Source organism: Aythya fuligula, chromosome 25 (genome assembly GCF_009819795.1).
Source record: "Aythya fuligula isolate bAytFul2 chromosome 25, bAytFul2.pri, whole genome shotgun sequence".
NCBI lineage: Eukaryota > Metazoa > Chordata > Aves > Anseriformes > Anatidae > Aythya > Aythya fuligula.
In genome coordinates, this window is record NC_045583.1 from 1,633,672 (window position 1) to 1,656,138 (window position 22,467).

Genomic DNA, 22,467 nt, shown 5'->3' on the forward strand with positions numbered 1-22,467 from the left:
AGCTGCCCCAAATGCCAGCTTAAGGTGTAATTAATCTTCTAATAGCAGAGCCTCTCTTAGTGCTGGGAAAGTGCAGGTGGCTGGCTCACTTACAGAGGTCTTTGCTTCAGGAGTAAAGAAATTAAGGTGAGATTTCCCTCGCCTTAATTTCAGAGGTTTTAGTTTTAACTGTATTTCTCTCTTCCCTTTTTTATGCAGCAAGTGGAAGTAGACTGTCAACAGTGTATGCTTGAAATCCTCGATACAGCAGGGACAGTAAGTATGATTTCTTTTCCTAATCTGTACAGAGTTTCTTTATCAAGAACAAAACAAGATGATAAGCACAGAACTTAATATAATAATCCTGCCCGAGGAAGAAGCAATAGATCAGGCACAACAATTAAAATAGAACAGTTCTGTTTAATAACCCAGAAGCAGATTGCCATATCAACATTCTGATACAGGGTAGGTTTGCATGTTAACTTTGCAAGTGGCCAGAAAACATAGCCCAAAAAGTTCTTAAGCAGCAGGCTCTGAAGGGCACTGCCCTCCCACGTGGCCGTGTTCGTGACAGTGCCACACTGTGCGTGAGACGTGGGCCTGTCTGCAGCTAGAGAACTTGAAGTGATAGCCCAGATCTGTCATCTGAGGAACTGGCCTGATAGCAGGCTCCTGCTCAACGCTCTATCAGGAAATAAATGGAAGATGAGTGAAGAACATGTCGACCAAATGCTAATGGCTTGTGTTACGCTTTGGGGCATACCCCGGTATACCTGTGGATGTGTTTTTATTGGTTTTGTTGCACCTTTTCCTGGTTTTGGAAGGAGTCTTGCTCTTCTTAATAGAGGAAGGGAAAAAGCAAAAGAAAAGAGATGTGTTAATGCTTTTATTAGATTTTCATACTGCAGTGGATCTCTGTGAGGGATAAATACGTAAATCTGACCCGTGCTGTACTACGTTCTTGTCTCCATTACAATAAAAGTATTCCTTTGTAAATGTTCTTTAGTGTCATTCACTACCTAACTACTTTTTGAAATATTTGTTTGCAGGAGCAATTCACAGCAATGAGGGATCTCTATATGAAGAATGGTCAAGGGTTTGCACTAGTATATTCAATAACAGCACAGTCCACGTTTAACGACTTACAGGACCTGCGGGAACAGATTTTACGGGTTAAGGACACTGAAGATGTAAGTCAATTTTTTTTTTTTTTAATTTTGAAAATGATTAAAATGATTTTTGGAACTAAGCATACAGGAATTTATAATTTCTGTCTAGGAATATTCTTTGCTGTATAGCAAAGTTTTGTGTTGAAATGAATTTCCTTAGCATTATTTGTTATTTTCAGTGTTACGTTTCAAGTTTGCTGGAAAGCTGACAGTCTTGATGGGAAGTGATAGAAAAACGGTGGGAGTTTATTGAAGAAAACCTTTTTTTTTCCCTTTCATTTTATTTATTTTCCAGTATTTGCGTTTTCCTCATACTGTGCTTCAGCGGTACTTTATTTTCCTCAAAATTATGGAAAAATTATATCTGAACGAGCCAGTAATGATATTCTTAATAGATCTCCAGCTGTCTTGCCATGGAGACTGATGTTGTTTTTCCCAAATTTGAGAGGCGGAAATTGAAGTACAGAGAGACGTGGTGAGTCCTGAGGGTCAGCTGCCAAAGCCTCAAGTCCCAGCCCGCAGCGGGGCTGAGCTGTGCCCCCCGTGTCCCCCGTGCCTACCAGAGCAGTCCGAGTTGATGATGTTGAACTGTAAATAGAAAGGACGTGTTCAGCTCACTGACCGGACTCCTGCTCTGTAATTTAAGGGTCACTAGTATTAATAGCCTTTTTTATTTTTATTTTTCAATGTTCCTTTGACTTTGCTCTCGTGTCATGGTGTGAGCAGGCAGTGTGGGACAGGGCAGCAGGAGCTGGGGCTGCCCCAGCGAGCAGGGCAGTGCCCCTGCAGGGCTCCGTCCTTGGTCGAGGGGCACAGAGCAGATTGCCTTGCTGTATCTGTGCCCATTTGGTTTGCCCGGTCTCTTGGTCATCTCTGTTTCATTCAAACCCATGCTCCGTGAGGATCAGCGGTGCATTCAGGGTTTGAATGCTGATGTGATGGCTCTCGGTGGGCACAGATCACTTGCATGGCTCTTGCAATGGGGGCTAAATCCAAGAGCAGCCTTGTGTCCACCATCCTTTGCGTGCAACTCGTGTGCAGTGGTCACACGCAGAGCCAGGACACGTTTATCCATCTGTGTTGGGTTTATGTCGCCCTGCAGGGCAGTGAGGTTCGAACAAGGCATCCCGCTCCTGTGCTCGGAGGGAGCAGGCAGTCCCCTCGCGTTTCTTCTTCCTCCCTGTTCCTTATCCTGACTACCTCGGAATGGCTTCGGAGCCCTCCTTGGCTTTACTGCAAGAGCATTTTTGAATTTTGTGCTGGGGGATGTTACTCCTTGAATCCAAGGCTGAGAACCTTTTGAACTGTTAAACTAAGTTTAAAAAAAAAAAAAAAAAAAGGCACTCCTTCCTGTATTTAGTTTCAGAATGTCTTTTAAAATCCCAGTAGTTAAGCCATGAAGCTATCTCCAGCAAAGTTTAAATTCCAGCCTCCTACATGACATAGGAAATGGTCAAGCAAGTTCTTCTTCCAACTCCATTTTCTGCTCTGGGTTAAGAAATCGCAGCCTTTTGAAATAACCAAGCAGAGTTACACGTCTTTCAAATCTACGCTGTTCAACTGAGTATCGCTTTTTTCCTACTATGTTACATCCTAATTTTCCCATTTTTCCCCTCATGTTCACCATGTTTCATCATGTTCACAACACATTTTAATGTTTCGGAGTTCTTTTAAATATCTAGAAAACTGCAAAGCATGGACTAGACATGTAGTTGTAAATATCCTGTTACTCTCTGGGAAATAAACTTGTTTGGGGGTTGCCTCATCTGTTCTGCGACTTCAGCTTTTTGATGTAACAAGTAAAACTTGCTTCTCAAAAATAAAAGTCATTTTTTTAATCAGTATGCCTGTGAGTTTTAAATACAAAAATTAATTTTGTCTAGGTGAATCTGGAAGAGACTACAAATATTAACGTTGGAGTAGATTAGAAAATGTGCAGTACATTGTAAATCATCAAAGGAAGTGGATCGTGATTTATTTTCCAGCTGGAAAGTACTCATTTTCTGCTCAAAGAATTAAATGCTTCAGGAAATAGAACAGGGTACACACCCATTATCAGCAGTTCTTTTGGTTGTTGGTTCTTTTTTTTTTACTTTTACATAGCATGAGGGAAACAGGATGCTGTGGCTGCCGGGTGCTTGTGAAGCACCGCAGGAGGGACTGCAGATCTCGCTGCCATCTCAGCTTTCAGAGTCCTCAAAGCGTCTGGCACCTGAGCTCTGGCTGTATTGTCCCCCAAGGCCCACGTGAGATGCAGGTTTTTGGTGTTTGGGATGGTTTTGATGTTTGCTTGTTGAAGGTTGTTTCAGCTTGCCATTTGTAACATCTTTCGGTGGGCTGCAGCCACGGTAGAGGCTGTGACTGAGAAACAGGGAAAGCCTTCTGAAAATGTGTATCTCAGGGCATTACTTCCAAGGTGCCTTAGTAGTGTTTTCTGTAGGGAATGCCACAAGGAATGCGGCTTCCCCAAGGCACCGTCCTTCTGAAGGAGTGGGACGCTGACTCACCCAGCCTCTTCAGAAAGCCGGCAGCTGCAGGAGAAGGGTCGATCCCCTTTCATCATTCATTTCATTCATCTCGAGCAGCTGATGTGCTCGTATTTGCGTCGTGGGCGTAGGAGGAATATTTTGAACATGTACCAAATGTTTATTCTGATACGGCATGAGGTTATTTATTGGAAGCGACGTCCTTTCAGGAGCTGAGCCGATGAGTGGCCGTTCGTTGGAAACTTCAATTACTCTGAACTAGTTAATATCAATCTCAGCGTTTGCGCCTTTTGTAGTGAACATCCTTGTCTCTGTACATAAAGCTTGTCAGTAGTACGATGTTGTGTTGTGATGAGAAAGGCAGATGGTGATGTGCACGGGGCTGGGGGAATGCTTAGCCACACAGAATCGCTCCTCCTTCCTCCGTGATCAGGGCAGCGCTCTTCTAAGGTGCTTCCACTTGTTGGCTTGACAGCAGATTGACAAGAGAGGTAAAAAGGTCAGAAATGTATAATGTATTTCTTAAAACACGTGCTGTATGTGCCATTGTCTAAAAGAGGTTAAGCTGATGGGCAGTTCAGCCTCATGTCACATAAACGTCCTGAAATGCATTTTAGTAAGCTGTGCTTTTGACTATAGAATGGTGTTGGATGTAAATACTGGAAAACTTACTAAAATCCAGTTTAGCTGGTGAGCTCGGCTAAGTTTCTGATTTTTCTGTTTGTTTTTTTTCTATACATGGCTGTGTTATTTTGTTTTTGTTTCCTCCCCCTCGTGTGCCTTTGCGAGCTATTGCATCACTTGGGCAGTGCGTGTTGTATGTTAATTTGGTGACATCTCTTGGTTTTGCTCCCTCTCTCTCCAGGTTCCAATGATTCTGGTTGGCAATAAATGTGACCTGGAGGAAGAACGCGTAGTCGGCAAAGAACAGGGTCAAAACTTAGCGAGACAGTGGTGTAACTGTGCCTTTCTAGAATCGTCTGCAAAGTCTAAAATCAATGTTAATGAGGTAAGTATCAGCTGTTCCTTGCCTGTGTTATGTTAACATCAATACTGCAGTAGACCAGCATGCAGTCCTCCTTATACTCCTTCTTCAGTTAGATTCAGGGTGGTTCTGAAGTCTCAGTCTAAGAACAGCTTAGACTAATCTGTTTAGTTACTGTTGTTTTTTTTTGTTTGTTTGTTTTAAAGAAATCTGCTCTTTTTTTAATTAAGGGGTGGGTGACATCCCCAGGCAAATGCTTTCTGTGGTCTGTGTTAGAGGGCATAGATGGCAGAGGGTCATCAGTAAGCCCAGTTAACTGGATGACTCTTACCTTAGGTAAAACTTTACCTGGAAAACAGACTTTATTAAGATAGCAACTGCTGCTATTCAGGACGTGAGTTACGCCCCATTGTATTACTTGTCGTGTTGCTTAGTGTTGGTTGTTGGTTTTGAAAGTATTTGCTTTTCACATTCCTGCTACATCTGGCTGCTCAAGCAGACACCCCATCACAGTCCTCCTCTGGTAAGCCGCTAATTTACTGAGACCACGTCCAAACATCTCTCTGTGTGCCCCATTCCCGTGTTTAAACAAGAAACACCTTCGGAAGTCGGTGTGCATGTCGCTGCTACCTGAGGCCGTGTGGCACTGCTTGCCATCCGGCAGCAAGGTTTTGTTCTGTGCTGGGAGTTATCTGACAGTGGCAGGGGCCGGTTTTCCAGTCACAAACACTAAGGTGACCCCATTGAGCAGAGCTGGTTTGGTGCCAGGAGATAACTGGGACCGTTTAGGAGACAGTGATAAGGAGAAGCAGGAGGATTTTGGACTAGACCCAGAGCACTCTTGGCAGCCAGCGTGACATGCCCAGCACCACATCTGTTGGGTGGAGAGGGACGGGAGCTCCAGGCTGCTGTGCTTGGGATTAGCCTGGCTGCAGTGCTCGCTAATCCAGCCTGGTAAATATAGCTCGCTGAGCCAGGCTCCTGCCAGACAGGGCTTTGTGTGTGTCTCTGAGCTGTAGTAAAGCTGGGACAGCTAACAAAGAAATGAGTGGCTCAGTCATCAAACAGGTACCGTGGAGTTTACCAAGTCCTGCTTTATTTGTATTTCCACTGAGACTGACCTCTCAGTAGCCAGAGGTGATTTAAAGTTCTCCAAAGAACTGGGCTGGGACAAATACACACCTGCAGTCAGGCTTGATCATACCCAGGAAAATGAGTATCTGGAAGATTAGTTTCTGTTTTTATTGTGGTCTTACTTTTGTGTGTTTCTGCTAGTTCACATTGTCCTGTTATAAAAAGCATAAAAACTAAGGAAATCAAGAAGGAACACGATGAATCAAGCCACTCACTGTGCTTGGTTATTTGTTCTGCTGGCTCATGGAGGGGGGAAGAGTTTACATTACTCTTTGGTTTTGTTTTTGTAAAACTACATTTGCAGTTCCTAACTTTGTTAAAGTCTAGGCTAAAGGCTGGTAAATTTCTGCTTGCATTTGCTGGAAGTTAAACCTTTCCTACAGATAGGATGTTTTTAATACAGGTATGAGTCGACCTCAGTAGGAGTGCTTCAGGTTTCTTCCTGGTGACCTGTGTGATGTTCTTGCAGTGCACTGACATCTAGGGATGGTGGCGTTCCTGAAACCTTGCTGCAAACTTCACTTCCATAGTCACTGTCAATACAAACACTTAAATGACAGATCTTCAGATTTTTCAATATTTTTTCCCCTACTCTAGTCCTGGGAAGCAGGGAGGAATGAGGGGTCTACCCAAAGCAGTCAAGAACCTCATCTGCCAGAGAGAGGTGGTTGAGGCCTTCACAGATTCAGGCTCCCTCAGCACATCATAATCACTTTGGAATAACCTTGGCCCTTGTTTATAAAGGCTTAAATATTGAAAGGTAGTTTGCATCAGCAGAGAAGAAGGAGAATTGGTTTCTCCTGCAGAAACCTTTTCTTTGTATGTCGTCTGCACACTTTTTAAGATCTTGGTTGTGTCTGTTGAAGAGTCCAAACTGCTGCTTTTGCCTGGGGCTGACAGAAAGCTGCAGCAATAAACTTAGGGAAGGAGATGTGTGAGCAACTATCAGATGCTGTTAAAATATTTTACATCAGAGCTTGATAAAAGGCACTGTATGTTCATTTTGTTTGGAGCTATTTAACTGGGCACGAGTGCTGTCACATATGTAATAGCCAGAAAATCTTAGATTTCCAGTAGCTGAAATTTGTTATAACCTATTTCTTTGTCTGCTGAATTTCCTTTGAATCAACAAGAGTTTGTGAGCAATCAGCCACTCTGGGAAGGAAAAAAGTAAACAAGGAGAAGGGTGGAGCTTTCTGGAGCTCTAAATATTTCTGCTCAGTACCATGACCCAGCTCCAAGCATTTTTGCAAAGCTCATTTTGCTATAAATGGGTTATTACTGGGAAAACAACTCACAGCAAAAGCGTTCACAAGAAATTTCTGAAGCTGAAAGAGGCCCCTGTAGTCATCCTCTTCTGGAAAAGTCTGAGTTCAGGGCAGACAATTTGTTTTTCCTCACTGATTGTATTAATAAATTCAAAAGATCAGATCAAGGACAAAGGCAAATTAGATCAGAAGTGAGCAAACAGCAGCTCTGACCTGTATGGCAAAGAGGAGAACTAGGAGGGTATGAACGCAGCGGGTGAGCAAAGACCACTTGTGAAAGTGAAAGCCAGGGAGAAGGGCTGCCTGGAAGGACACGGTGCTCTGCAGAGACACCAGGAAGCACTAGGGAGAAAGTGGTCCTTTAGGGTATTATGCCTGTCCTTTTGCAAACAAAACCCAAAAGCTGTTGTCCTTTCCCAGTTTTCTTCTGGGTGCCCAAAGCAAGGGATTCTTTGCCATTCCATTGCCTTACCCTTCTGAAGCCTTTGGTCATGCGTAACTTGAAGGGGGAAACCTGGATGTGGCAGGGCAGGAGCTTACAGCTCCCCTATATTCTGCATGCTGATGTGAGCTCTACTCTCTTGTTTCTTAAGCAGCTGCTTGAGAAACACATTTAGGTAAACACAAGCAGATTGATGGAATTTGTAAGACTGCAGCCACCAGGAAAGAGTATCTGTCATTTTGCCAACGTGTCTAATTATTGACACTTATAACACTTTATTGTTTTGATACTCAGTTTGTGTTCTTCATTTTCAGATCTTTTATGACCTGGTCAGACAGATAAATAGGAAAACACCAGTGGAAAAGAAGAAGCCTAAAAAGAAATCATGTCTGCTGCTTTAGGCTCCCATCGTGCAGCAGCTCTGAGCCAGGTAAGAGGTGTCTGAACTGCACCTGCAGCCCAGGTAATCTGACCCTGGGCTGCTCCAAAATATGTAATTCCTTCCCTGTCTGCTGCATTTGTGGGACTTTGAAAACCAGTTTCACTGACTGACTTAGCAGAGAAATACCTGCCTTGCTCCCTTTCTCCTTTTACTTGCGTTGATGAATGCACCAGGTAGAGCAGGAACTGATGGAGATGGGTGAGGTGTTGCCTTCTTGCTGTTACAAGTTCTACCTCTGTCTTGTGACACCATGGCTGGAGCCATCCTGGGTCAGTTTTGCTTCCTTTTTATTCTCTACTGAAGTTCAGTGGCGTTTGGGTGACTTGCAGTGTAGTTGCAGCTGCTGTCCAGCCCTAGCTGATAAAAGGACAATTGCAAGTTGGTTTGGGTGGGACATGGATTTCAATGGCAGAAAAATGAAAAGCTGACCACCAGGGGGGAAAAAAACAACAAAAAACAAGGTTGGACATACACTATAAATAACCTTCCTGTGTATCTTGGCAGGGCACTCTGTGTGCTTACAGCTGTTCTGTCGCACTCCTGGAAGCAAGCAGCGTTTCTGTAGCTTCAAGTTTTGGACAGAAACACCAGCATCTTAGCACACACGTGTGCTGCGTGGCGGTGCCGACACAGAGGTGTGCAGGGGAAGTGGCCCTGCTCAGCACTGGGAAGCAGGAAATGATCAGAGAGCAGACAAATCACCTCAGCTGGTGTCGGCTGTGCAAAGAGCATTGGCTGGAAATGCAGAGGGCAGATTTGCAGCCCAAGCAAGCCCTGCAGGCTGGGTTGAGATGGGTTAATTCACTGTGTTGGCTGTCGATGTTCCATACGTGCCCATGCTGCCAGCCTCCGGTCGTTGCTGTGACCCACCAGAAGCCGTTCTCTTAGGTACGGCAGCTGGCAAAGCAGCACAAGTGCCCTTATCCTGCAGCATTTAAAACAAACTTCTGGTTAGGTAGGAAGAATTTCAAGGATGAATTCCTGGAATCGGTGGTTAACTGCCTTTCTGCCAGACCTGAAGGGCACGCTGTGGGCAGACGTTTCTTTAGCCTGGCTGTGATTGAGCAGGACAAGTGCAGCTATGCAGCTAACCTGGCTGCTGATGATTTGTGCTTTATTTATTGATCGAGTCTCTTATCCTGAGCTCTGAATGTCATAAAATAATAGCTCAGTCCTGTGGGGAAACAATGGTTTAAGGAAAAGAAATTGAAGAGTGTATCTCAAGTGGCTTTTCCTGTTCCTCGGGCGATATATCTGGATTTAGCTAGCGCGGCGTCAGCCAGGATGGCTTCTTGGAGCCAGGCACCCCCAGCCCTGGGGACGTGCTGTCTGCCAGGCTGGCTGAGCTGAGCTGGGTTGTGCTGGGCTGTGTTGAGCTGAGCTGAGCTGTGCTGCGGCGCCTGCTTGGCCTCGGTGCAGTGCTGAAGGGCTCTGCAGCTGCCAGCAGCTCACCTGGAGCCCTTGTGTTCAGTCAGTTGCTGACGGGGCTCCTGTAGCACTAGCTGCTTCTGCCTGTGCCCCCAGAGCTGCTCCAGATGATTGAAATACGGCTCAACATCTCCCCTGGTGTTTGTAAATCTCTTCCTAACCAGTTGCCTCCTTGTTACGGCTGGAACAAGGCTCAGGGTGGTCTCCAACTTGTTATACTTGGGCAGCGTCTCAGAGAAATAAAAGGTGAAATTGCCCCCCCTTAAATTGTTCTGCTGTCGCTGAATTCGATACACGTGAGCTAGATGCAGCCTGGAGCAGAGGCTCCCTGCCTCATAAGGCACTGTTGTTAGGACAGCAGGATGGGGAGGCAGCTCTCTGTTGCTGCTGCCGTGTTGGTGACAAAACAAATACGTGTTTCTGAAACGGTTCTGCTTTCCGAAGGCTTTTCTCTCTCTGTAGCTGAGAGTTCAAAGGACAGTAAGAGCAAACCACAACAGCGAGGGAAGATAACCTCTTCCTGCTGAAATCTGTGTGTTTTTACAGACGTGTTGTGTGGGGAAACGCTCAGGCCTTCGTCTGAAGTTGCTGTTCAGTAGGATGAGAAACGTTCCCACCATCACCTTGTTTTTCGCTTTTTCTAGATTGCAGGAATGAAGAACTGTTGCCTAAATGGAAAGTGCCAGCATTCCCGACGTCAAAACCTTATGGAAATTAGCAACATATCTGAAGAAGCTTCTCCTGTTTTTATATACCATGAGAAGAATTTAGATCTTAAAATGGTTTGCACACAGTCCCTGGAAAAACAAATTGCTCTGTGTATATCTCTTGGAAATTTAAGACAATAGTATTTCTCCTTTGCAATAGCAGTTAACAGATGTGAAAATAAATATAATTGACTCTAGTGTATGATTATACAAAGGAGCATGGATGCATTTCAAATGTTAGATATTGCTACTATAATTAAAATTTCATATTGACCCTTTTACCATAATTTCTCCCCATCAAGCACTAAAAATGTTCCACCATTATATATTATATCTATAACTATAGATATATATTACCTAAAATTTCCCTTTGAACTCACAGCAGCAAATAACTTTTTGAGTCGTCGACTTCATTTTATATTTAAAGGTTACAGAATATCATTATTTTCATTCTGCCATTATATTCTAATTAAAAATGTTTGTGCATAATGCTTTGGAAAAATGGGTCTTTTATAGGAAAAAACTGGGATAACTGATTTCTATGGCTTTAAAAGCAAAAATATATAATATACTAAACCAACTCTAATATTGCTTCTTGTGTTTTACTGTCACAGATTAAATTACAGCTTTTATGAATGATTAAATTTTAGTACATTTTCATTTTGTTTCTGTGTTTTTGTTACGGTTTCCAGACTTTGGTTTTTATCAACGTTTTGTGAACTCTTTTTCCATTCTGGTAGATCATTGTTGCAACAGATCCCACCAGTATGTCGTTACGCCAATGCGATGTCTTCACGCACCCTACTTGTTGGATGTACTTAATCATATTACACACTAAAGTACAAAAGGCTACTTTTAATTAGCTTTGTATGTTCTTTTGAATATTTAAAGATTGTATTCTGCTGAAAATATTTCCTCTGTACAATTATTTTTATATGTACAAATTTGGTTTAATACTGTATCAAGGTCTGACTTCACTGTTGTCTTCAGTTTCACACAGCTGTGTACTTCACCAGTAGAATCCTTCCTTTAGCAGCGTCGTCCTGACGGGCAGGAGCCCACGGGGATGTTACATACGGTCAGCATCTCGAGACGAAACTGGGGAGTTGTGTGTTGGTTCTGACTAAACACGATTTCAACAAAGCAAACAGCTGCTTTGCGTTTTTAGGTAAAATCTGGCTAACGTTACCTGATCTGCAGTCAGATGAAGGGTTGTTTGTTTTTCTTTTTTCCATTTTGACTAGTTCGGTTTGTTTTTAAATACCTGTTGGTTTCATCAAGTTTAAAAGAGCAGGGTATGAAGAGACCGCTGGGTGCTCAGCCTCGATCCTCCTGTGCATATGCAAGTAAAAGAACTGCCTTTGGGGCCCGTTGGACCCAAATCACATCTTCAGTTTGATGCTGCTGAAATTCCCTCAGTGTTGGAGGATTTGCTCCCGCTTCACTTCTGAGTAAGTGAGAAGAGAAATGTATCTTCACAGTGGAGAAAACTCGGGACGGACTCTGTCCTGATTGTTTAAATGGGAAATCAAGATGTAATAGCTGGTGAACATTTGTTCCTGGAGTTGTATAGTTTTATTGGAAACCCGGGGTGACAAATTTCTATAAATGTGTTTTTTCTAAAACTGTTACTGATGCAGCTGTTGAATTATACAGAGATCCCAGTTTCTAAATGCAGCCCAAACAAGACTGGATGAGAATATTCGGATGACAATAATGTGAAAACATCTGCCTCCTTACAAGTTGCTAGGACAAACTTAGTTATGTAGCTGATTGTCTTCAACCTACCACTGCGCTTCCTTTTTCAGGAGGAGCAGAAGCATGGTATTTGCAGGTTGGTTATCTTTACTAAATGTAAAAATATTTTAGTAATAAAGTAATTTTAATGTACTTCTTGATTGCTAGATGTCTCTTCTATGAAAAATGGAAACCTTGATGTTCTAGAGACAGCGCGAGAAATTGGTTCACCTTCTGTAAATGCCAAGTGCTTTGGTTGTAAAACCCGGAGCAGCCCAGGCTGCAAGAGCAGGGCTGTGTTCCCCTGGGGGCTGTGCCTCCCTCTCGGGCTGTTCCCCTCGCCCTTTTTGCTCCTTTTTGCTCCTTTTTGCTCCTTTTTGCTCCTTTTTGCTCCTTTTCTCGGTCCCGGGGTCTCGGCTCCGCTCGGTGCCCACCAGGGGGCGGCCTCGGCCCGTGCCCGGCTGCAGCCGCCGGGGCTCGCGGGGGGGCTCCGGGGCCTTGGCCAGGAGAACCCTGAAGAAAGTGAAAAATTAAAATCTGCAAGGGGCCTTGAGCCTCTCTGGTTTTGGCACCACCCGACAGAGCCAAGGGAGGCAGCGCGTTGACAGGCCCCGAGCCCCGGCCTCATCCAGCGCCCTTGCTTCGAGCTGAGCCTCGCACAAACTCCCCCAGAGAAAAGGCCGTGCTGTCATCCCTCCAGCCTGTGTTTGTCTTCCTCGTTTCTGTGTTTCCAAAAGTTGCTCTGAAACTCGTTTCCCACCTCAAGGCGGTAGGACCGGAGGGCAGCTCCCCGGTGCCGTGAGCCCCATTTTCTGAGGAGCTGAAATGGCCGGGTTTGAGGTGGATCCCAAGGCAGGGCTGAGGAAGGAGCTGGGCAGGCGAAGCTGGGTCATGGAGCCTGCAGGGATCTGTGCTGCTGTCGTGCTCTGCTCCCAGCCCCTGAGCTGCACGGACGTGCCTGCTGCTGGGGAGCACACCCAGCAGCGGTGTGAGACACCTCATCAACATAATGTGAACTTCAGAGCTGGCCTTTGCAAAAGTCACCCAAACTAACGACTGTTTTATCTGTTTTGCCAGGGCTGGACACCGAAGAAGCAAAATTCATTTCTGCTATGGGCCGGTTGCCATTCAGCGAAGAGCCAGGCGTTTGTTTTATCTGCCCTGGAACCCAGAGCAGGGCGAAGGCTTTCAGCTGCCGTGCAGCCGCCCATCCCATGCCATGGAGAGACCCCCAAATTACCAAGAGAGCTCTCCGCAGCCCCTGTGCGGGATGAGGGAGAGGAGCTGCCTTGGAGGCCCTCAGGCAACATCACAAAGCTGCGGCACAAAATTGCCAGGAGCCCTGGGCTGCTGCACCTCTTCACAGCCACATTTCTCAGGGGATGCTAAAGGAAGTTTGGTCCTTCTCATCCCGGTGACGTCCCTGTGAGGCTTCACGGGGCGCTGCAGCCAGCGGCTTCCTCCACCTCACGTGGCCTTGGTGCTCGGGTCAGCATCCTCAAACAGCTGGGGAAGCAGCTGGGCGATCTCACGGGGATTTGTGCACGCTCAGGGGCAAGTCGTGGGAAAACGTGCTCTGGGATGGTCTCGCACACCCACGTGGGCTTCTCCGGGGTCTCCTGGGGCACACGCTGCCTGTTCTCAGTGTTTTCCCATGCTGCTCGCATTGGGCTGTCACAGCTGCTTCAGGAGGAACCCAGGGCTGGGCCTGCACCCATGTTGCAGCTGGCGAGCTGAGGGATGTGTGGGGCAGCCCTTCCACCACTGCCTGTGTCACGTTGTCCAGAAGAGCTCGGGACCACTTGCAGAGACCAACGGACCTGGGAGAAGCTGAAACAAACTGGTCCTGAGGCCTGTTACTGGGACATTCACTGAGACCTGAGGAGAGAAGATGGCCCAGCAGTAAAAGCAGCGCCCAGCTGAGTTTGGTACCTTTGGGGTTTCCCAGACTTTGCATTTGTGTTAGCTACCGGTGGAGGCATTCAGCAGGCAGCGGTTTGTGATGGTTTCACACCAGGATCATCTGCAAAACCAGCTCCCTTTCCAGAGCCCGTGGTGCTGAGCGGGACCAGGAGCTGCCTGGGGTAGCGCCTGGAGGCAGCATCAGAAGCTGCCTTAATTAGAGGCTGTTCCAGGGCTAATTAGCCATGCTTCAGAAAGAGTCGAGGAAGAGTAAATGATTTGTCAAAGGTGCGTGAGCCCGAGGTGTCCATCCTGCTGCCTTGGCCTTGCCAGCCCCTGGCTCAATGCTGAATTTGCACACTGGCGGCATTTTCTTTGTGTGCTAGGGATGTGTAAGGCCAAAAGCCCCGATGGCGGGGGGGGGGGAGGAAGGGAATAAGGAGCCCGTTGTGCTGCGGGGAGAGCAGGGCGGCAGCAGGGCTGCAGCCGGCAGCTGCTCACGGGGCTGCGGCTGGAGGCTGAGCCACAAAGGACAAATTCACGGGGCCGAGCGTGGCTCTGCGGCCCAGCACACTGCGAGCATTATGGGGCCGGGTGGGCAGCCTCCCACCCGCTCCCCATCAAAGTACTGCTTTGAGCCGAGCCCTGGCTCAGAAAGGGAGGAGGAGGAGGCACTGGGAAGTGTTTCCAAAGTTTCTCTGCCAAGGAGCAGGCTTGGGGAGCAGCGCAGCAGGGGAGGGGCACCCGGTGCTGCCAGGGCCCAGCACTGCTCGCAGGGTGCCAGCGGAGCCTCCTGGATTCATTTCCGTGGTGCCCTCCCTGCTTTGCAGCCCAGGAACCTGAAAAGCCCTGGGTGTCACTCAGGATGGCCACACAGAGAGCAATAGGTGCCTCGATCCGAGCTCCTCTCAGCCGAGCGAAGCTGACAATAATTTTACTTCTCTCCCCAAGTGTTTTACATATAAATCAGGCTTCTTGTATCCCATTTGGAGTGAACGGTGGTGGAGCTGAGTGGAAGCAAGCAGCGCTGTGGCTCTGCTGCCCTTTGCTACCTGGGTTGTTACAAATCATCAGACAAATTAACTTCAGCTGGGCTATGCCTTCACTCCACCTTCCCCACGGCCAGTGTGTGGATATAACATTTTCGGGGCCGTAGATAACCAGTACCCTACTACAGGTTTTCATTTAGCTTTGGAAATAAGCAGTGTCAAGCTGCCGTGTCAGTGTGGCTTAAATTCACAGCAGAAGTCATTTGGTTGGAAGCACTGTACGTTATTAAATATGACTGCACAGGAGCCCCTGTGGGATAATCCTTTATGATAAATGATGTTGGAAACGAGGGAGACCCGATATTGGCCATCTCGCATACCAGTCACAGTTAATCTGCAGGAACGGTAAAAGACACGGCATAATCACGGATATGTGGAGCAAAGGGCAAAGGCTGGGCTTTGACAAAGCGACAGCTAAATCTGAGATGCAGTCAGCCCTGAGTGCACTGCAAACAGACGGAGCGGGAGCATCCTCCTTCAGCACAGGAAAGGCAGCACATGCATGCCCACAGGTTTCTCTCCAGTAATGTGCACCTTGCTCAGCTGACTCTTGGTATTGTCTAGTGCCAAAGAACCAGAAATCTGCAGAAATAAAGAGATTAAAAGGCAAACAGAAGCCTCTTGCTTTCTGAAGTCCCATTAGAAACGTCCACGAATGTCAATGGGAACAACAGCCAGCATCCCTCTTCTGCAGGACTCTAACGCGGGGGATATTTATTTGTCCTGTCAGGGAATCAGACGCTGTAATTGAGCAAACGATAATACATGTTTGACTGGCCTCGGAGTGAAGTTTTCTGCTCTAAATGCATCGATTTGGGGCTGACATAAAAAGCCATTAAGGCCCTGATGCACTGCGAGGACAAGCGAGCCTGGCAGCTCCCGGCCATGAGTTTGCAGCCCTGGAAAGAAAGAGCATGGCGTGGACTGTCCCTCTGCAGCTCTCAGCTGTTGTGGGACCGGGCACAGGGCGCTGCCCTTTGTTCTGTGCCCAACGCGTTGCCATTGTCTGGTGAGCAGATCACAGGCGGCTTTGGCCCTCTCCCTCTGAAACAATCGCATTTAGGGCTTGACCGAGAAGCATTCGGCATGAGATTAGCTTCCCGGCGCGGGGCCAGGACTGGAGCAATAATTGAATAAGCGCGAGGCAGCGCCTGAGGCACGCAGGGATGAGTCAGGGCAGCTGGCAGCGGAGCCGCTGCCCATGGGCAGCAGGGAAAAGCTCCCAGGGGCTCCTCCCGGCCCCTCCGCTGCCCTCCTGGAGCCTCTGGGCACAGCCCCGTGCCCACAGCCCCTGTCACAGCCCTGCACCACCCCAAACTCCCCGCTCAGCATCAGGCACCCATCTGGGGCTGCGCTGCGCCCTGCCCGTGTGTTCTCCCCCGGAAAATGCTAATTGGCATGCTGCTGTTGTGCTGAGTGGCACGTTCCTAATAGGATTCGGGATCTGCTGCTGCTCTCTCGCTCCGCGTCTGTTGGATTTCCCGCTTCCTTTAATATTTTTTTTTCACTCCGTTTGGTTGCTGCTTTCAGTGCAGGCTGCTCTGTGGAAAATAGAAGAAATCAAGGGTTTATTTTTAGAAGCTGCAAAAGGAATTCAACCCAAGGCAAATGCAATTACTTCAGGTTGCTAGCAGGCTTCTGAGAAGCAAGAAAAATCTTCTCAAGAGCAACTGGCCTAAAATGCCATGAAGGCATCATGCAAGGAGAGCTTCACTAAACCATTTGAGGAGTGCATTTAGTTGCACAGGGCCAAGCAGCGAGGGACGTGGTGCTGCCTGCTCCCGGCACCCCAGCACAGCACAGAGCCATGCCCACGGCACGCCCCGGCCATGCCCCCACCTCCTGGATGCTATTCCTGGACCACTTTTAGGGCATTCGTTGCCCAAAGCGGCTGCTGGGTTGTTTCTGGAGACCTCACGGCTGGAGAAGGAGGAGAAGGGGTGGGAGAGCGGTTCCTCATTTGAGAGCTTTCACTCTATAATTAAGCTGAACAAGAGACTCTGAGCTAAATCTCTGTTCCTCTCGCTCTGCCTGAGCAAACACAAAGAGGAGAAAAGGACTGAACCAGACAATTAAAACAAGAAATAAAATTGCACAGAGGGGTCTGTGGAATGATTTTTCCTTGACACGCTCGCCCCCAACAAGTGCCACATGCCCTGTGCATAAATAGCAGCTGCCCAGACTTGCTTAATCATCCCATTGTTGCTTTATAATATTAATTAAACATTCCTCTGGGATTGTTCGCATCCTAATTAAATCACGAACTTACAAAAGCGGGTGAAGAAACCAGACAAGTGTATGCTGGGGGATGCACAGCCCGATTTCGCTAAACTGCGTGCAATCATCTTCCAAAAAACCACACTGACAGAGGGCGGGCGGTTGGAAGCATTTCTCGCGGGGCTGGGGGCTCTGATTAACGGTCGGGGGCTCTGATTAATGGCCCTCAGGGCTCAGCAGCGGCCGCTTGCTGCGGAGCACTGGGAGCAGGAGCCCGGGGGGTGCAGGCAGAGGCGAGTTCCCCGCCGGCGAGGCACGAGCGTCGTCCTTGGCCGATATCAAAGGGACAATTAATGCGCAGCTGCTCGGCGAGGGGCGGGGGAGGCGAGGGGCTGCGCTCAGCGCCCCGCAGGCAGCAGCTGGGCTGCACGACCCCAGCCCCGGGTACAGGCGAGGAATCCCCCAAACCCCGCTGGGGCTGCAGGGACGGCTGGCAGCGTGCGAGCACGGAGATGCCCAGAAGTGGAGCCGCATTGAGACGCGGGGGATAACGTCTGATCTCAGGGCGATCCCAGCCTCGCTGGTGTGTCCTGCACCAGCACAGGAGCAGCACCAAGTCCCAGCCTCCCACGGAGGGCCCCGTGCCCCCTCTGCGCTCGCGCCGTGCTCGGCCTCCCCAGCTTCTGCTTTCATGTCGGAAAAAGAGTTGAGCACATTGTTCCCAGCCAAGACTCATGCGCCCTGCAGGGATGTGCTGTGAATAACTTCCCAAATTATATGAGTAATTAAAATCAATGAGAGGGTATCCTGTTAAATAACGTAATTAGATGAGCATGGCGAGCAAGACGAGTGTAAGAGCGTTTTTGTTCTCCTCCTGCTGATAGCTTCCAACTCCTTCCCCGTTGTCTCCTCCCCGGGAGATGCAGCAGGCATCACGCGTGGCCGTGCCTGGCTGCACGTTCCCCTTGCGGAGGCTCTTGTGGGGTCTCCACAGCCCCATCCTGCTCTCTTTTGTGCTGCCACCACACATGGGGTGATCTCTGGACTCAGCCTCCATCCTGGACAGGACCACAGGGGCGAGCAGGCTCTGTCCTGGAGCCATGCGACCTGCATCGGGTACCAGGCTGGGCACGGTTACACTGCAGGTCTGAATGGGAAACCCCATCCTGAGCAGAGGTGCTGCGTGAGCGTGGCTTGGTTGCTGTGCAGAGATCAGGATTTACCCCTGATTTATCTCCCCAGTGCTGTGGTTAACCATTCCCACGCTGTGATATTTTCTGTAGCCCCTTTGTTGCTTGAAACACAGAGGTGACTTGCTTTCATCTCTCCTGCTTGAGAGGGATTTATTAGTAGCTAGGAAGTAAAAACATTTCTTATGAAAATGCAATCGACTATCCACGTTAATTTCAGACAGAAGCAAACGAAAATACATCTCATGCAACAGCTCCAACAACTGAAGTGTAAATGAAGAGCCCCACAGGGTGGAAACGAGAATTAATTTCTATGTGCATAATGAATTGTCTCAGCATTTCAACCCCACCACTGTGGATGAGGTACAGCCGTAAGCATACATCTCGAATTCCAGGCGTTTTTCCCCTTCTTGAAGCAAAGATTTGGGGCAGGAGGGGTGCGAGGGGCAGTGCGAGCTCGGAGCCCACCCGGGCACCCAGCAGTGCCCAGGGGCTGGGGCTGCAGAGGCCTGGTTTGCCCTCACCATGCTCGGATTTCCAGCTCCCCAAGAACTTTGAGGATCCCGCACTCCCCTCCCTGTTGCAGCCCCATTCCCTTGTACCAACTCCATCCCTGTCGCCGTCCCCATTCGTGCCAGGGGACCCCCTCCCTGCCTCAGTAGAGCCCCGCTCCCAGCCCCAGTGCTCAGAGAGGGGCTGGGGCCACCAATTAATGGGAGTGCCGAGATTAATTAGTGTTGGTGTAACTGGAACCAAAGGGCTCAGTAAACATATGCCTACACTTACAAAGCCGCTGTAGGTTTAATTTGTTCTCTTAATTTCAGAGGACACTAAATTAGGAATCCAAGTGCTGAGGGTCCTTTTTGTTCCATTTCTGCTTGTTCCAGGGCAGGGACCGAAGGCTCAGTCCATTAAGAGATGCAAGTGGACAGATCTTTCTGCGTGGTGTGCTGTTAACTCCAAGGGACTCTGGTCAGGGTAGAGGCATCTGGCCAGATGGCTCTCATTGCAGGGCTGGGATCTAAATTATTAATTTATAGTATCGTGTTCATGACTTTGCGTATCCCAAAGGAAGTACTGAAAAGTCCTTAAGTTGGTGCTTATTTTTTCCAGCTGCAGCATGCAGGGAGCTGCGAGCCTGTGCATTCTGTTTTATTTTAAGCTTGTTTGTGATTTTCCAAGGTAGTGAAATGTTGCAAAGACGTGTCACATCTAATTGCACTTGTCACATTAAATCATATTATGGCAAAAAACCTGAACCCCTGCTGGGAACATAATCCCCTCTGGTAGGGATACGGGGAAATTTACCTTTGACATGCTGCAGGAGTGACAGGTTGTTCCAGACCCGATTTAGACTCACACATGAGGGGCATGCGTACAGCACCAGGCCCGCCCTGCAGCACTTTGTGGTGCTCGGAATGCATTTGCAGCCCAGGCCTGCGAAATGTGCTGCTGCACAGTGAGGAGCTTGGCGCTGAGCTGGCCGATTGATGCTCATCTGCCTGGCAAGTGCCACCCACAGGTCTGGCAAGGTAGAGCGGAGTTTACCACGAAATCTGGGCACGTAGGGCTGCCTGGCACCAGTAAGGCTTGCTGCTTCACGGGCAGGGTGAGGGAGTTTTGTCCTGTACATTTCAGGGTAATTTAGAGGGCCCATAAAAGCCCTGCAGAAGGAAAAGTTTTGCTTGACTTCTCCTGGCAATATCTCTTATCTCCAGTGAATTTCCTGAGTCCGTTTCCAGCTGCAGGTGGAGTGTTTGTTCCCATTCATCTTAGGAGACACCTTAAAAAGGCAAACAAGATACCTGTTCTGTGGAAAGCTCAGCAAATCCCAGTAACGGCATCACCAACATTGAGTGATGAGTGTTTGAAAACCAGGTAAGCAGTAAGCAGAAAGATTCCCTCTTGAATCCTTTTCAGTCAGAGGACGTGATCAGTCCTTACAAGCACAGCTCGATTCAGGGAGCAGGAAGCTCGGTACAAAACCGACCGCGACTCGTTTCCACACAATTAGCATGAGTGCATTCAGACCAGGCAGCTGCACGCATAAATGCCTGGCGAGCTGCCTTTGGGTGCAAACTCTCAGTAATTGGTCTGGAACGGAATGAAAAAGGGAGAGCGGGGAGAGCCGGAGCAGGTAGTTGGGGAGAGCTGCAGCCGGGCAGCGCTCCCCTCGGCCTCCTGCCCTGGCAGCCACAAGAGCCCACAGCATGGCCTGGGTGAGTGGTGGCCGGGCACGGGGCTCAGTGCTCATCCCTTGCTGTGTTCCCACACTGCCAGCACACCCTGCTGCTGGAACCGCTGCCAGGACATCAGATTAATTGGGGTCTCTTCCTGCAGCCCTTCAGACGGGGCCTGGTGCTGCAACGCCCTCAGACCAGGCCGGAGGTGACGGGCGCTGTGCAGCGCTCCTGACACCCGGCCAGTCCTCTCGGGAGATTTTTCAGTCCCAAAGGGTTGTTACAGACCAGAGAGGACACAAAACGCAGGAGAGACCCCTTGGTTATACTAACTAGGCAAGGAGAGTTGCTGTTTGCATATCCATTTAAGAATAAAGCAATTGCTTCTTGGGGCACCGGCTGATCTCAGGCCCGGTGTCGCCTCCTGGCACTCACCTCCGCTCGCGACGCCTTCGGAGGCTCAGCTCCAGGTTTCACCTCCACAGAGGCTGTCATGGGCAGAGCAAAGGGACTAATTAAACCTGACAGAATGTCACGTTCGTTATCTCCAGGTTCGAAATGTCACATCGCTAACGCCAGCCTGATGGTGTGAATGCAGCGAAGCCCTCTGGGATGGTCCAGACCGAATTGCTGGCTCAGTCCACTAATGAGGGAGCAGATCTGCCCGCTAATTGCCCAGACGGTGGGACCCCCGCACCCCCAGTTCCCACAGCAGCATCTCCAGAGGTGGCACAGACATACCAGAGCTGGGTGATGGAGCTGAATTTACCCCTGGTGCCCAGCCCTGTGCCCTGCTCCTCTGTGCCTCGAGGCAGCAGTACCAGGGATGGGCAGCGGGACCTGGCTTGGCTCCATGGGAGGTGGCAGCCTGTGGGCATCAGCACCCAGCTGCCGCTCTCCCCCCTGCTCCCACACCAGGGCTGTGGCCTCATCCAGCCCCTTCCCCGTCCCCACCAGGACCGTGTCCTGTCTCCTGTGCTGTGTAAAGCCTGCTTGAAAGTGTTTTTCTGATTTAGCCTCCAGACTGCCCAAGGTGAAGACCAGAGGAGGGTCAGGAGTTTCATCTTCCCGGGATATTGATTTCTCCCTTTCTCTTCCCTGCTTGGTGAAAACCAAGAAACTTGAGCCAGTTCAAAGGCTTTGCTCAGTGTGGCTATTATAGGAAATGCACCTGAAAAACATGCACCAAGACCTCACTGGGGACTGTGAGCTCACAGCCGGGCAGCAAATGAATCCCCCAAGGCGAACGAGAAGGCTTGAGGAGCCACCTCCAGCAGGGAGGCTCAGGTAAAGCCATCTCTGGGGCAGCAGAGCAAAGCCAAGCTGGGCTAGCAGAGCTCCCAGCAGTGTCACAGCCCGGCTTCAGCTGACACAAATAATTGCAGAAACTGTTTTTTGTTTATTCTGTAAAATCAGCATATGAGACTGCTTGCCAGCTGGAAGAGGGTACGATTTCTTGATTAGAAATGCCACGTGGATACAATTGGACTTGAACAAAAGGAAAGAGAAACATACCCTCTTTCTGCAGAGACAGGGATGTTGAAGAGAGAGGCATGGTTCGGTTCTTGGAATGTTGCTCAAGGAAGTAGAAGAGGTTCTGCTGCTGATTAATAATATGACAAAGGTGATGGGGAAAATGTTGGTGTGAATAAACAGCGGTGGGCTTTGAACAAAATGGGTCTTATTTCAGCAATGATACGGCAATTGGCTTCTCTCCTGCCAGACTCAGTATGAGGGGAATTGAGGGGAAATTGTTAAATTTGCTCAGTTTCCAGTCAGAAGGCCTTTCCGGTTAGTTAGGCACATCAGCACGGATGGTTGGCAGTGGCAGGGGCGCAGCCGCTGCTCAGCGCGGTCACGGAGCTGCCCCTGGGATGCAGGGGACGCAGAGAAGCTGGGCGATGGGAAGGGACCCAAACGGGCACAGCCAGCCTCTATTTGCCTTTCCTCTTGCCCAGCTTTAGCCCCATCCCATTGTCAGAAGCGTAAGCTGTGAAATGGTTTTAAAAATAAAAGCTTTTTAATTACTGGCACATTTGTGAGCCTTCTGGAGGCCATCTGGCTGGAGGAAGCACGCTGTGAGCGTCAGTGCTGGATGAGATGGGAAAGCCCAGAGAGGCAGAGCGAGGAGCAGACCCTGGAAATCACTTCA

The 22,467-nt window shown here is 48.8% G+C and overlaps 1 protein-coding gene across 2 annotated transcripts in view; it reads left to right on the top strand.

Annotated features, from left to right (window-relative positions):
* The window catches only part of RAP1A (RAP1A, member of RAS oncogene family), a 35,562-nt gene extending 24,660 nt beyond the window's left edge, over window positions 1–10,902 (top strand). For both annotated transcript variants that reach the window (XM_032203177.1, XM_032203178.1), the window contains 5 exons: window positions 199–255; window positions 1,029–1,169; window positions 4,500–4,643; window positions 7,778–7,893; window positions 9,978–10,902. In XM_032203177.1, the coding sequence (XP_032059068.1) occupies window positions 199–255; window positions 1,029–1,169; window positions 4,500–4,643; window positions 7,778–7,864 (429 nt within the window). In that variant the 3' untranslated portion in view covers window positions 7,865–7,893; window positions 9,978–10,902. The remainder of the gene's footprint in view (window positions 1–198; window positions 256–1,028; window positions 1,170–4,499; window positions 4,644–7,777; window positions 7,894–9,977) is intronic.
* The last annotated feature ends 11,565 nt before the right edge of the window (window positions 10,903–22,467 follow it).